The sequence below is a fragment of the Rhizoctonia solani genome, chromosome 16 (genome assembly GCF_016906535.1).
Source record: "Rhizoctonia solani chromosome 16, complete sequence".
Classification (NCBI taxonomy): domain Eukaryota; kingdom Fungi; phylum Basidiomycota; class Agaricomycetes; order Cantharellales; family Ceratobasidiaceae; genus Rhizoctonia; species Rhizoctonia solani.
The window spans coordinates 1,248,210-1,262,830 of record NC_057385.1 but is presented as its reverse complement, the minus strand read 5'-3'; the positions used below and the strand labels follow the sequence as shown (position 1 = coordinate 1,262,830).

General features: G+C 48.5%; 4 protein-coding genes across 4 annotated transcripts; 2 read left to right on the top strand and 2 right to left on the bottom strand.

The window, feature by feature from the left end:
- Positions 1 to 35: 35 nt before the first annotated feature.
- On the bottom strand, positions 36 to 5,219 carry RhiXN_01637 (meiotically up-regulated protein; the record flags this gene model as incomplete). Its single annotated transcript, XM_043321456.1, has 14 exons — positions 36 to 841; positions 900 to 1,528; positions 1,940 to 1,950; positions 2,011 to 2,161; positions 2,222 to 2,817; positions 2,869 to 3,057; positions 3,113 to 3,157; positions 3,230 to 3,305; positions 3,370 to 3,473; positions 3,517 to 3,537; positions 3,588 to 3,833; positions 3,888 to 4,018; positions 4,073 to 4,866; positions 4,921 to 5,219. 14 exons carry the CDS (start codon positions 5,217 to 5,219, stop codon positions 36 to 38), a joined length of 4,098 nt encoding a protein of 1,365 aa, XP_043187279.1.
- Positions 5,220 to 5,945: 726 nt separating this feature from the next.
- On the top strand, positions 5,946 to 8,802 carry RhiXN_01636 (RNA recognition motif protein; the record flags this gene model as incomplete). The annotated part of the gene is made up of 8 exons (XM_043321455.1): positions 5,946 to 5,950; positions 5,999 to 6,100; positions 6,150 to 6,321; positions 6,379 to 6,984; positions 7,158 to 7,436; positions 7,489 to 7,632; positions 7,680 to 8,437; positions 8,496 to 8,802. The coding sequence occupies 8 exons, from the start codon at positions 5,946 to 5,948 to the stop codon at positions 8,800 to 8,802; spliced, it is 2,373 nt and encodes a 790-aa protein (XP_043187278.1).
- Positions 8,803 to 9,319: 517 nt separating this feature from the next.
- On the top strand, positions 9,320 to 10,854 carry RhiXN_01635 (inhibitor of growth protein amino-terminal histone-binding protein; the record flags this gene model as incomplete). The annotated part of the gene is made up of 6 exons (XM_043321454.1): positions 9,320 to 9,467; positions 9,529 to 9,701; positions 9,757 to 10,016; positions 10,067 to 10,190; positions 10,258 to 10,608; positions 10,666 to 10,854. The coding sequence occupies 6 exons, from the start codon at positions 9,320 to 9,322 to the stop codon at positions 10,852 to 10,854; spliced, it is 1,245 nt and encodes a 414-aa protein (XP_043187277.1).
- Positions 10,855 to 12,861: 2,007 nt separating this feature from the next.
- Positions 12,862 to 13,947, bottom strand: RhiXN_01634 (uncharacterized protein; the record flags this gene model as incomplete). Its single annotated transcript, XM_043321453.1, has 1 exon — positions 12,862 to 13,947. The coding sequence occupies one exon, from the start codon at positions 13,945 to 13,947 to the stop codon at positions 12,862 to 12,864; it is 1,086 nt and encodes a 361-aa protein (XP_043187276.1).
- Positions 13,948 to 14,621: the final 674 nt, after the last annotated feature.

Sequence of the window (14,621 nt, the reverse complement as noted above, 5' to 3'; positions counted from 1 at the left end):
TGTAAAAACGTTCACTTACTCATTGATATGCGGCCTTAGTCATCTCGACGCTTCGCGACCCAAAACTCTGCCTGGTACATCCACTTCATCATTCCAGCGCGATTGGCAGTGTATTGGCACTCCAATGTCCGTCGACTTTCAATAGGATTCATTGGTCTATTCGACGACTCAGCCGAGCAGTCTTCACCTACGATACTAAGCCCAACTCTCTCAGACAATGCTAGTACTTCCTCTAGGCTTGGTTCAATAGATGCGCCAGGAGGCCAAAGAAGTGGGCCAAGATTGACCCAAGTGCCAGTAAAAGAGGGGTCCATGTCTGAAGCCGTCCCAGCCCAGCCATAGTTGCTCCGAAGGAGCGCATGTATTTGGTCTAAATATGCCAAAACATTGGTAGCGGTGTCGATAAAAAATAAAGTTACTATAAAGTCATATCCACGATCGCGAGGTTGGGCTGGGACAACAGCAAGGGAGCCAGACTGCAAGAAATCCTGGGTTGAGGCATCATCAGCCGCTCCGGACCTATCCGGAGGTGAGAGTGACAAGAAGTCTGATTCGATTAATTCGAACTTTCCACCAGGAGTATAAAGCTCGCCAGAGGATTTATGCGTAGTATTATCAGAGGACCAACAATCAACCAGTACATTTTCCTTGTCGATACGAGGAAGAGTATCTGGAAACGATGCCGACTGAAATAAACTGTCGTTGGAACGAGTATGCGAGAACCAGCTGTAATGAGGGCAGACAGTATGATAATTTTCGGCCGGGGTAGCAGTTTCGTCTAGCATCATTCGGAAGGGCAGCGTCATATATGAAGATACTTCATCGGCAGTTACGTCAAATCCTCAAATCAAAATCAAAGTAAGTAAAAGCGCGACCATAGAACCGAAGAATAACCATACCCATACGTGCTATTTCCCATGCAAGCCGACATAAACCCGCACCAGGGACTAGGACCTTCGTATCACTTCGTCGATGGATGGGAACTTGACGCAAAATGTTTAGAATAGGAGTGAAAACCCGAGCGCGCTCTTCATACGCATCAGAGCTCCAGTCGCGAACACAATGTTTCAAAGCTTCGACCACACGAGAAAGGTCGGTCGGACCATCGCCAGACCAACGATTGCCACCATATGCGCCAAGGACTTCCACACCCGAAGGAAGGGGGCTCTTTTGAAGTATAGACCACCCAACTATTTTGCTTGTAATTAAACTGTTCATTGATATTGCTTCAAGGAACCGATCTAGTTTTCTATTATAGCCCACTTCGTTCGCTATACGAGCATGTCGTCCTCGCAAGTCATTCAGCCCCCGACGTTTGGAGGATAACTCGCCGCGAGCTAAGGATTCATACCGAGAATACGAGCGAAGGGCACGTTCGCGAGTAAACGCGGTGGCTGCATAGGAGACACGAGAAGAGCTAGGATGTAATTTTCTATGTTTGCTGAAAGAAGGTCGTGGGGGAAGAGAAATGGCTGATAGTCGAGAATCTTGGAGTATCCTAAGACGTAACGAGCCGGGGATCCTTATTCTGCGAGATATCTTTAGTAAATATACTGCTGAGAATACGAAAACGACAGATAAAAGGACATTGGCCCAAGACATGAGGATTGGTGGAAGTCACCAGAAGGTAATCTGCTGGCACGTGACTACATATCTGTGACAAAGAGCCACCGAGTCCAATACTGAGTGCATATCATTGCTACGCATATATGGAGGCATAATAGCAAATTTTCATGATCACGACAAAAAATTTCAATTGACAGTTATAGTTTTTACAGAAAGCAAACAATCTAAGACACTGTCCGAACTCAGCTATTTCGATGGTAACTCCATTTATGCGTCAAAGCAAACCCTCCCTCCGACCCAGGCATAGGGGTAATTGTGTTGGTAAAAATTGACGAGGCTACGACGCATAGCGAGGCGTGGTATTGTCGCATACGAGCCGCCCAGCTACAAAGTTGCGAACAACTTAATTTTAGAACTTCCGGATTGTGCTACGAGGAAACTCACCACAATATGATGTTTCTCATCATGGAAATCTGACGAATACCCTGGATACCTTATGGATGGGACGTATCCTTCATGTGCATGCATTAAAGTGCTGGTCCATTCCCAAACTCCGCCGTTATGTCCGCGTTCTTCATGGGTGGATGGACGAGGGCTGTTCATTGGTGCGTCAGCCAACTAACACAATGATGTATAAATTATAAACAAGGCTTACGGGATGTAATGCCAATTTCGGTATGCAAAGTTGCCCTTGCCTGCGCTGGTTCCATCATACTGGTCCCTAAACGCCAATAGCTCTGCTTCGCTGGGTAGGCGGCCGCCTTGAGCGCGCGCATAAGCCGCTATCTCGTCATAAGACGCGGCTAGGGGCCAATGTCGAGCTGTATCGAACTCAACGGGACCATATAAAGTTCGCACACAGATTTCACCCTCCACAAGAACCCAGCTTGCAGGAAGGTCCTGTTCTCCCAACCGAGATTCTTTCGATAAGAAAGCAAGATAGTCACCGTTTGTAATGGGTCTGTTGGAAATGTCCACTCCACTAATAGAAACGGTACGTTTAGGATGTTCGTTGTCCCAACCGAACTCGTAGGACGATTGCCATCCTTCGGGCGCCGTTGCGTCTTCGGATTCAAAATCGTCGTGACCTACTGTAACGTCTGCAGGTCCAACTCGCAAGGTAGTTGGGGCGTTTGAGGTTGCCCGAACCTCCGCGTCCCAACCTTTAGCAAGCGTTTTCCAATCAGGAACTATCGTTGCAGGGGGGATGGTGCCCGAGCCAGCTCGTTGGAGTAGCATATAGAGTAGAGTCTAGGCGCCAAATCATTTACCGGTAACTGAGTGGCGCTAAGCCTAACTTACCTCCGCGTGTAGAGTCTCATGCTCAAATGTCATCCAGAGCACTCGGCCAATTGTTCGCGTGAGGGTCCTTTTCCCCGATTCGAAATCGTCATATAGCTGTATCAGCCTTGCACGGACCTGATCGCGAAATGATAGGATTTCTTTAAGCGATGGCCAATCTTCATCCTTGACAGGAACTTCAGAGTGGGGCTGAATAGAGATAATATTATCAGAATGCATTGCCGGAGTTTACGCTTAGTTTAACCACGTGGATTTGTGTAGGATCATCGACATGAGGATCGATACCCCGCTAAAATAGTGGCATCAAATCAAAATGCACGTTAGAATTGGCGTATCAAATCTTCAACGATATTACACCCACCTCGAATATGTTTTTGAAGTATTCGGGCTCTGTGTGCTTCTCGTCTAGTAGCCGCGACAAGTGAATATCCAAGAATCTTTGGCACCGGTTTATGTCAATATTTGGAGAGTTCATCGGCGGTAGAAGAACTAAATGCGTACGCGGGAATATGGCCAAGGTAAAACAAACACTTGTGGCGTAGGTCAATCGGTTTTTGGTGTAACATTTCTGGGGGAATCATTCCGATAGTAATTGCGTCCCATGCCTACATTTTCATTTCGGGGGTAATTGGTTGAATGAGAACGCACCCCCGTAAGCCGACGGACAACCTCAAGCATGAGTAACATGGTTTCAGTCTGCAAAAGCTGAATAAACTCACCTTCCATGAATTGGTCCATTCATTACGCGTTGGGATAGAAGGGAACAAGCTTGAAGACTTGTTTACAATCCCGCTATCGTCGGAGTTGACTACAGCTGCCAGAGGCTGTGACGAAACCGGTACCGAGAACGTAAATGATGCTCTCTCGAGTAGCCAAAGAGAGTAAAGACGCTTCTTGTCCTGCCAGCGGCGTACAACACGAAGATTTGCGGCGGCAAAAAGAGCCAATGCATCTGTTTCTGAATACTGCACACACCAAGTAAGTGGCTATGCTACCATGGAGGCATTGGATGCACCTACCTTATAGCTATATTCAAAATTTACTAACTCTCCTTCGTCTAGCTCGATAGCGTTGTCCTGTGAATGCCCAGCGCTTGTTGCAAACTTGATAGTCTGCTTTACGTTAGACTTGTAATATCCCTCGTGGCGCCCTGCGACCAGTTAATATGACAAGCACTAAGTTATATTACCGGGAGGGTACTCACCGAGCGCTTCATTGTATTTTTCGACGTAACTCCACTTGCTACTATCGATCAACCCCCCAGTAATCTCCTCAGCATGCTGAATTCCGTTCAGAGCAAACGCTCGAGTATACCCCTGAGGATCGTCGTAGGCACGTTGGACGAGATTGCCATCATTCTTTTGATCAAGCCCCAGCAGCAATGTATCACCTGAACCAGCACGGAGGGGCAAAGCACGTAGAAAGTCGACGGCCCCACCCGGAGTGAAGTTGCCAATCGAGGATCCTAGGAACAACAACTGAATCGGGATCGAGGTAGACTTCTCGGCTGGAGATGGCAGGGATGAGGGAGGAGTAGGTAAAGCAGAGCGATTAGGTGTTTGTGCCGCGCTTCCAGATATGGTGGGTACAACTGGGGCTGCCAAAGTATCATCATGCGGAGGAGAGGCACTGTTTGATTCACTTGGTGTAGGGGTAGGTTGCGCTGTGCGTACGACTGGAATGCGATCGGTGGGCCTGCCACGCTCAGTTTCGAGGTCATCCAGTTTGCTTGAGACTCCTTGATTGAGTTGCAGCTCTTGGAGCCCGCCGCGTTTGACGAAGGCAACTCCGCCATCATAGGTACCCCACATCCCGCCGAACGAGACGCGGCCAGCGAGCTCGTTACCAATACTCGCAGAAAGTTCACGAAGGGTTCGAACAAGTTCGGGGCGCTCGAGATCGAGCGCATAATACGAGACTTCGGGTTTCTCTCCAGGACCAACAGTCTTTGCCGCTCTTGCAAGTGCAAGGAGGAAGTGCGAAGTCTTGCGTAGAGCCCTATTCGCGTCATTAAGTAAACTATGATCGCCGATTAATGAATTTCAAACGTACCCCGCACCAAGCTCAATAACTACCTCCTCACCACGTCGAGCGGCACCCATTGTACGTACAATGTCGTCGCCATGATCTGATAATATCTGCTCTTCGCAGCTAAAGAGATAGTATTCGGGAGCTTTGGTAGTAATGTCGTCGTAAAGTCTCAATCCACGCTCATTGTACAGAAGGAGCGTTGGGAGCGACCGCGATCCAGAGGGTTTAGACAGGCCCTCGATGATAGCATCAACGACAGTATTGGAAGGACTGGAGTTGCCAGAGGCATTCTCGCGAACATCAATAATAAGAGGTTCCATAGTGAAGGTTGTAGTAGGAGGTATTACCTTGGATATGATCCGAGACGGCATTTATATAAATATGCTCCGGGCCCTCGTGACGTAGTTGGAAAGTGCACGTGTGGACAGGGCGTCATTCAGGTGATAGATGGTCGGGCTTCAGCGACTATTCGGAATACATAAACGAATTCACGCAGCCAAGAAGATTGTTTTTGAACAGAAAAGTCATGAGAAAATAGCATTTGGTAAGGTTGGTGTCGTGTTACGACCGAAGGGGGCTCGGCTAGTCACCCATGAGCATGACTAGGCCTTCGAAGGCAGTTGAGGGCTTGTATTACATCAGATTCGTCGTGGGAAGACATTGCAACATAGGAACAGGTGCTAATGGGAGACGATTTAGGGTCTGGGCGTTTGTCAATAGTCTAAATCGGGCACCGAGGCAATATCACAAGATACGAGCACATCTCACTTGGCACTGTCCTACACGGCCTTCGTTACCGCTGGACAATCGGACTCCGCGGTGAATATATCATTGGTCGGATAACGCTCTGGAGATACGAATAGACGCTTCTGCTCGATGATACTTGTGGCACTATACAATAGCCCCGATTTGTAGTGCTGAATGTACCATTCAAGCGCGCCCGGATCATGTGACTCGGAGCTTGTCATGTGACTCACCCAGTAATCAAATTAAAATTTGTGGGATCCTCTTTTCCGTTCTACTGTCATACCTCCCCCCATTCTTGAATGTGGTGATGCTTCTTGTGAACCTCTATTACATCTCTAACTAAATATTTTAGGTCTCGTCTTATTGTGAAAAACCTCCCAGCGTACGTCGATGACAGTCAACTACGTAAACACTTTACCCAGCCGGACGCATTGAAGCCTGGACAACCCTCGACGTGGGTATATTGCACATCCCATTCGATATGAAGTAACCAATGAGTGTAGCGCAGTGCCTCTCAATTTAACTGATGTGCGTCTGGCGCGACGCCCAGATGGTAAATCACGTCGTTTTGCATTCCTTGGCTTCAAGACAAATGAAGAGGCGATTGCTGCCAGGAAATACTTCGATCGTACATACATAGGGGGGAGTCGTATCTCGGTTGAAGTTGTGGATTCGGTATGGACGTCCTGCATCATGAGATCCTGAGACTGACGATGCTCCATTTTATACCAGGCGAAGCTTCAGGAGCCTGGCAAGAAACGTGCGCGGACTTCGAAGCAAGAGGTTCGTCATGAGGAGCCTACCGATACTTCTTCACACGAACGTGCGAAAGCGACCGATGTCGAGTTATCTGGGGCTTCAAAATCTTCCAAAGCTCAGGATGACTTCATCGAGGCATTCACTCGCCGCAGCAAGGGTCCTTCCTGGCTAGACAGTGACGCCGGAACGGCGGCTGCATTCGAGGCCGTGACCAAACAATCGTCTTTTCAAAAGACACCATCCGAAGAACAGCGGTCAGAAAACGAAAACGAGAACGATCAAATTGTGGAAAATGGTGAATCTGTCCCTATGTCTGATTTAGACTGGATGCGTGCCAGAATGAAGAAAAACTTGGACGAAGACCTTGTTGAGAAACCCTTTTACCAAGACAACTCTCATGAAGAGATAGAAGTTGAGCACGCTAGTCCCGCCAATGCCGTCGATCCCCTCCCAGAATCGCCGGAAATATCCACCGCCACCCCCTTCCAAACGAGGAGATTGTTCTTAAGGAATTTGGCATATGTGTGCACCGAGGACGAGATCCGCAGTGAATTCAGTCGTTTTGGAACTGTTGAGCAGGTAAGGTTGTCCTTGATCCATCTCATTCTCTTCTCTCCTTCGTGATGATTACAGTATAGGGACAACAGAGGGTATACCCCATGTTGATTTTCCTGGGAAAGATAGTAGAATTTATCTGACTCTGTTCTGCATATACTTGGCCTGTAATCCAGATGCTGATATTTTGAATTTAGGTTCATATGCCCCTGACCTCAGAGCGCACATCCAAGGGTCTGGCCTATGTATCTTTCACTGACACTGATTCGGCGGAGCGGGCCCTCAAGGGGATGGATCATGCTTCGTTCCAAGGCCGCCTCCTTCACGTCATGCCTGCGGTCACAAGAGCCGGGAAAGGAGAGGCTGACTCCCGAAGCTTGTCAGCGGATAAGAAGGCAAGCCTCAAAAAGGAGAAGGCTACAAAACGAAAAGAGAATGCAGGCCAAGATTTCAATTGGGGGATGTTATACATGAATGTGAGTTGAACGTTGCAAAGTTAATCGTCCGCACTGATCCTATCACCGACAGAGCGATGCTGTGCTGTCTTCTGTGGCCGATAGACTCAATATTTCAAAAGCTGAAGTTCTTAATCCAGAAGCGTCGAATGCGTCCGTTCGACTAGCACTTGCGGAAACGAAGGTCATTGAAGAGACGAAATCATTTTTCGAGCAGGTGAGACGATAAAGGTGCTGATACACACGAGTCTGAACGATATTTAGCAAGGTGTATCTCTTGAATCCTTTAAATCCCGTACCAAATCCGATACCATTATCTTGGTAAAGAATATACCATATGGAACTACAGCAGATACCCTCCGCGAAATGTTCTCGCCCTTCGGAGATCTCTCGCGTATCTTATTACCGCCCGCTGGTACTCTAGGAGTCGTGGAATTTGTTCACGCGGTAGACGCAAGCAAGGCATTCAAGGCTATTGCGTACAGGAGGATAAAAGATTCAATCATTTATCTCGAACGCGGCCCGGCGGGGATGTTTACGCAGGCTTCCAGTAATAAACCTTCTGACACGAAATACCCGTCTGTAGCTTCTGCAGTCCAGCCAGTTTCTGTCGCAGAAGTGGCTGCCGATGACTCCGAAACTCCACCTGGCGCAACGCTATTCGTAAAAAACTTGGCTTTTGCAACGACAGAAGAAATCTTGAACTCTGCATTTCGCTCTTTGCCTGGGTTTGCTTTCGCGCGTATCCAGACGAAACCGGACTCCAAACGACCTGGCGCACGCCTTAGTATGGGCTTTGGTTTCGTCGGGTTTCGAAGCGTCGAATCGGCCCAGAGGGCTCTGTCTGGCATGCAAGGTGCCATTGTCGATGGACATGCTCTCCAAGTCAAATTCGCCAAACGTGGAGAGGTTGACAATCAGGGCGGTGCCGTGACATCAGTTGGCGCTACAAAGACCACGAAAATGATCGTCAAAAACCTGCCCTTCGAAGCCACCAAAAAAGATGTTAGAGAATTATTCAGGTGCGTTATACTACTTGAGTTTCTAGTTTAAGTTCGTATCTCATGAAGCTTGATGTAGCGCATACGGTCAACTCAAGTCTGTCCGCGTGCCGCGCAAATTCAACTCACAAACCCGAGGGTTCGCATTCTTGGATTTCATATCACGTCGTGAAGCCGAAAATGCGTTTACGGCGTTGCAACACACGCATTTACTCGGTCGCCACCTGGTACTTCAGTGGGCAGAGGACGGTGCTGTTGATATTGAACAATTACGACAGACAACCAAGACCGGATGGGGTGATGGAGCCAATATTCCTGGGCGTAAACGAAAGGTTGATATGTTGTTAGATGGGGCTGACGGTACATCTGGGGAAATCGAGGACTGAATTGTTCTGGATGTATTCTGAATGTAGATACGCCTTTTGATTCGTCAATGAATCTAGTCAAACCTCATACAAGAAACTCACAGAAGGGAAGGATTCGTCGCCCATGTACTATTCAACGTTTGGAGAGATCATTCAATACCCCAGTTGTATAGGATTTCTGTCCCTTCTATGAAGAGCTTCAAGATGTGCAGTCGAACCCCTGGAGTCCTGGTGAACTTGATTTTGTATAACGTATTATATAGTGAAAATCTTAAGCTGAACTAACTAATATCTATGAAGAATTTTTTGAATGGCCGATCTGACTGCCCTGGTATGGCTATTATTATGCACTAATGGTGTGTTTACAAACACCAAAGACAGGGTTGGGCGCTTAATGGGATTAGGTAACACATCATCACTGACCAAGCCATCGAAGTATCAACACTCAACTTGCACCAGTAACTCTCCTTACCTTGTCTGCTTGTATTGCGCACCGCCTAGACTCAGACCATCGCAGTGCATTGGAAATCAAATAGAAATGAATGGAATATATCCTACTGGTACTGTGCCAGACCCCAACCACGTATTTGCTCTGCTAGCAGACTACACCGACTCGCTCGATTCACTGCCGCTGGATCTGACGAGAAATTTTAGCGACTTGAGAGAGCTGGATGCTGTATTGAGGAGTGAGCCTATCAGCATGGAATAGTGTTTTCCCAGCTAATTGTTTGAAACGTGATGGTTTAGCGTCTATCAATGCTCTGACGGCCAAGGTAACATCGCTCACCGCACTCCTACAAGATCCCAATGCGACACCCGCTTCCCGGCTATTTCTCTTGCGCGAAATTGCTGATGCGGCTTCACATCTCAAGATGGGGGGCGAAGATAAAATTCGTGTGGCGGGTATTGCCGCAGAGAATGTAAGCCTTGTGTTAAGTATATTGCCGAGTTGAGCCGATAGCTTTCTCCCTGTAGCTTGCTATCCACCAGACGCATATTCATAGCGTTCTAAAAACTATATCCCTCGTGGCACCTCCAGCTCAGCACTGTCCGAACGGCTCCGATTTTGATCCTGCCACCCATTCCCGGCGAACAACGTTCCCACATGTGGCCCCAGCTCGTGAACATGTTTCAGCACCAAGTCCTCAGAAGCGCCGACGTGTCGATGGCAGAGTAGTCAACGGGTCCTCATCGCATGGTGCAACCAACGGCCGTGCACCTCCAAAGCGAAAAGGGTAAATAATTCGTATTTACACACAGTTCGTCCATGCTAATATCGATTCAGTCCAACGGCAGCCGTACGCCAGTTATCTCCGCCCGAGAGCCTCCGCAGTTTTGGAGCAGGTGCTGGGTACTCTGCGCATCATGCCAATGGCTTCTACGAAAACGGATATGGCCATCATAATGGGGTAAGCATTATTTTAAATGAGATTAAACGCCGTAATGTTAATCAATCCAACTCGGTCGTTCTTCTAGCGTCACCACGATGATGATGATGGAACGGACGATGATGCTGGAGCTACACCTAGTAATCATAACTCTAATGCCCGTGCCAAAAAAACCCCTCGTCGGACAAATAATGGAAACACACCTACAGGCGCAAACAATCACCACATCAATGGCAATTCTCGTGAAGGCACCAGCAGCCTATTGGATGTAGTGATGCTTCGCCCAGAAGGCAGCGACGGAGATGACGAAGGCGAAGGCGAGACATCTCATCCCATGGGTTCCGGGCCGCTTGCCGACGAACAAGTCTATTGCACTTGCAAGCGAGTCAGCTTTGGCGAGATGATTGCCTGTGATAACGCCGAGTGCCCATTCGAATGGGTAAGTGCACTGGCCGTATACAATTAATTGAATTGGCACTTACCCTACGTCGTCTAGTTCCACCTATCATGTGTCGGGATTACTAAGCCATCCCCCATGGAGAAATGGTACTGCGAGCGATGTCGTGAGGGCGCTACACAGGATAGTAACATTCATTCTACGACAAATGGTGCCAAATCGGGTCGAGGTGGGCGTGGTCGCGGAAAGGGTACTGGTGGGGTTAAGCGGGGTCGGACCGTCAAGTGACTGTATATGTTTTTGTGGTTACCTTCGTGTTGTCTTTGCCTAGTATGTATTCATACACTTCAAGACTTGCTTGCCTCGAACCCTCTATACACAAGTTCTTCTATTCAAGATGCGTCGGCTTCGTTGATGCGGAATCGATGTGCAACAGAACGGGACTGCTCTAGAATAGATAGCTGTCCTGTGGCCATGCTACACAAACATGGTCGTGAGAGCAGCAAGCTTCCTTGCCATTTCCGTACTCTCTTAGCATCTACAAGAGCACGTAATGATCACACGAGGTCAACCTGCAGAGTCCGGATTGGTTGGGGAAGAGAAGGGGATAGGCGTATACCCATTTACCAGTTGATCTAATCTAACGTCCAAGGTAGGCACAAAGACTGCGGTGGATCCTAAGTCATAGTTTGTGTGCTTCCTACCTAATCCTCCCGCGAGCCACGTCTACTGAGTCTGAAATATACCAAAAGCCAACGCCACATCTTCATTGAATATGATCCGAGCCCTGTAAAGTTAGCAAGACCTAGGATATGGATAGAATGCGATCTCACTGCTTACCGGTTTTACCGAGCATCTGATCCTTTGTGATCTGATTCATTACGTCTTTTGGAATGCAGCTTACCGTCCCTGTACAACGGATAACACGGCCATAAACGGTCATACTGTTCGCATGGCTCGGCTCCCCAAGGCTCACGAAAAGATGGAAATATGGTTTGTTTACAATGACATCGATTGACGAGCCTTGGATCGTTGTGAAATGGGTTATTCGCCGATGGTAAGCTGTACATATTCGCATCCCCATTTCCAGTGACCCACAACGCAACTTTAGCTTTCCATTTTCGTCTTTTTACATCAGACATGTAGTGCCAGTACGGGAACTTACAGAGCCAGAAGACACGGTACTTCTTCGATCACCAGCTCGGGAACATCACGTTTCAACCGACAGAGCTAAGTATTGTACGTACAGGGGTCGCCAGGGCTTATCCACCCAACTCAATGTCCGACCCACTCGATTGCAACAGCCAACTGCACTCAGTTCCACTCACCCGGCACCTCGACTCAAGGCCACATGTTAAACATCGATCATAGATCCAGCAACCACCGACCTGTAGGTACACATGCGCAGCAGAATACGCTAGTGAGTTCCAGGCTGAACCCCCTTTATACGCATAAGCTTCTCGGGACATGCTTTCACCCGGTGTGGAGCGATATATCGCGATATACTCGCCGTACGAGCCTATATACGCCAACATCTATGCAAGACAAAGACCCACGTGTTCCGTATACAATCCCAAATATGCTATTTCGGTCCATGTGAAAATAATTCAGCCGCGGGCACAAGATCGGCTGATTTCGTAAATATATGCAGTCCCCCGGAGCCGAATCGATCCCGCGGCCAGAAAGCCCATGTGTGCCCTCGTGTGTGGAACTAGGTCATAGGTTGCACAGGACTCGTCAGACCTATGAAATAGTAATCGTGTTCCAAGTCACAAGCGTTAAATCAGCGTTTTGATGGGCGTACAGTGAGACTTGTCAGAATCGTCTGATGAGGGCCAATGATCCCGGGTGCTATAGCGCTTGGACAATTTTAGCTGTGCTTTTGAACTGTTTAGGAGGTAGAAGTGATCTAATAGTGCTCATCTTCGCTTTGAACAGCTCGGGGCCTGAAAAACACGTACCCCCAGTCTCTTGCAGAGAGATAATCAATTTCGTGGTCCAGAAATGGCAAGAAAAGCTGATGAAATTACAATCTCTGACAGATATACATACATCAACAGTCAGTGAGGTAGAATATCAAACTACATCGCGCATATATGGAAGTCAAGAAATCATGGTATAATATCCGTGTGTATCTATCCAAAGTCATCATATGTGGTACATCTAAAAAAATAAATCCCATGGAACAGTCAACCAAATTCTTGTTATATTAGAAGTCACCTCCTTTAATTTACCATGTCATATTACGAGATTATTGCTGTGGCTGACGAGGGACGGAGGATGATCTACATCACTTCAGCGGCTATGAGATGACCCTCGTTCAGCGATCGCAGGCCCTCTTCCAACAGCTTCAACTCCCGCCATTCCCATAAGCATGACGCTGTCCATCGCTGCAGTGGCTGCAACGCTATCTGCTAATTCATAGACGGCAAGGCCTCCGTCGAATAACCGGCCCACGTAGCCAACCATCCGCTTGTATGGGCCACCTTGGGCAATAATGTCCAAGGAAGGATCATCACTGTATGATGCGTAGGGAGAAGGTGGCGTGGTGTAGCTACGGCACTCAAATAGTAATGTTCCAGCACCAGCGGCAAGGTATCTCTGAACTAGAGGAACGAAGGCCCAGACAAGTGTTGTGCGAGGAGGGAAGCGCTTGCGAATCACCGGGGGAGGAGGGGGGCGCAGACTGGCTTGTGGGTGAGGAAACATAAACGGAGGGGATATAGGTCGAGGAGGAGGCTGGCGTCCACGTCTGGTGATCGGCGGGGGTGTAGGGTAAGCCGTAGCTCCGTAATCTGAGGACTGACCATAAGTAATCGTGGAAGATGACGCAGGAACCGAGTGGTTGGCAGATATGTCTGATGGGGCGAATGCGAACAGCGGGTCAAAGTGGGAGTCGGAAGTCTGGCGGGAGGGCGTGACAGTCCCACTAGCGTATGTGCGCGAACTAGGCAAGGATGAGCCTGGAGGGATATTCCCACGCGAATCGTTGTAACTTGTCCTGAAAGAGGTAGGGGTGCCATAGAGCGCGACGGCGTTTACTTCGCTGCCCTCACGCTGAAACGTTACCATCGTGCTCGATGGAAGATTTCGAATGTTCTGGGATGTTGAGTTACGAGGGGGCGAGTTACAACTCGATACTTCTTCGGGGAGATTTGAGGATGGAGGGGGGGTTCCGCCAGTCTGTTGATTAGACCCGGGACTGGAGCCCTCACCGCCCAAGGATGGATCGCTAGTGCTTGCCACTGGGGTGGTAACAAGACGCATTTCTATCACTCCGTTGTAGGGAGAGGAGTCCATAAAATGTTGGAGAAGCGCTGGTATGGATTGGTATGGCGTAGCCAAGTCCAAGCGGTATAGCATACGACGGTAGTCACGCATGGCTACAAGAATGACACTCTGTAAATTATACGCATAAAATAGCAGTATTCAAACGATTCACTAGTACTAACCGATTATTGAAGTAAATAGAGTGGGCTGAAATTCGGTAAAAAGAATAAACGCGACCTGAGGCCTTTGTTATAAGATTAAGGCCGGAGTCGCCGAAAGAGGTTTATATCCGTTGGCCAAGCAATTCAAAGGTCACGAGAGGTTGGAGACCGACAAGCGATGCCCAAAAGATGTGTGTAGTGGATCAGGAGGAGAGTAGTTTGTGTGACAGTGCTCGAAAACGATTGGCGTACTTATAGTTATCCGGGTCATTTTTTCGCTTGCGCAAAAGCTACAACTGTTTGGGCCAATGGAGCCCAGTAATATTTGAATGGAGAAGTCCAGGACGTTGGTGTCCGGACTTCACCGGATTTCTGCAGGTTGAGACACGATAGACTAATTTACAACGAGTTTCCTCCACCAGAGAAGCTTAGCGCTCTACTTAGATTGAGGGTCAAATGATGACATTACCCGAGGTATCGAACCCTCGAGGATCTGCGTTTCAAATGTACAGCCACCGCATGGATGGATTACTGCGGGATCGGCGTCCCACTTGAGTAGATCACCTCGAGCCAACTACCACAAGTGCTGCGCACGCCGACTCTCCTCTGGCTGCGCACCGCCGA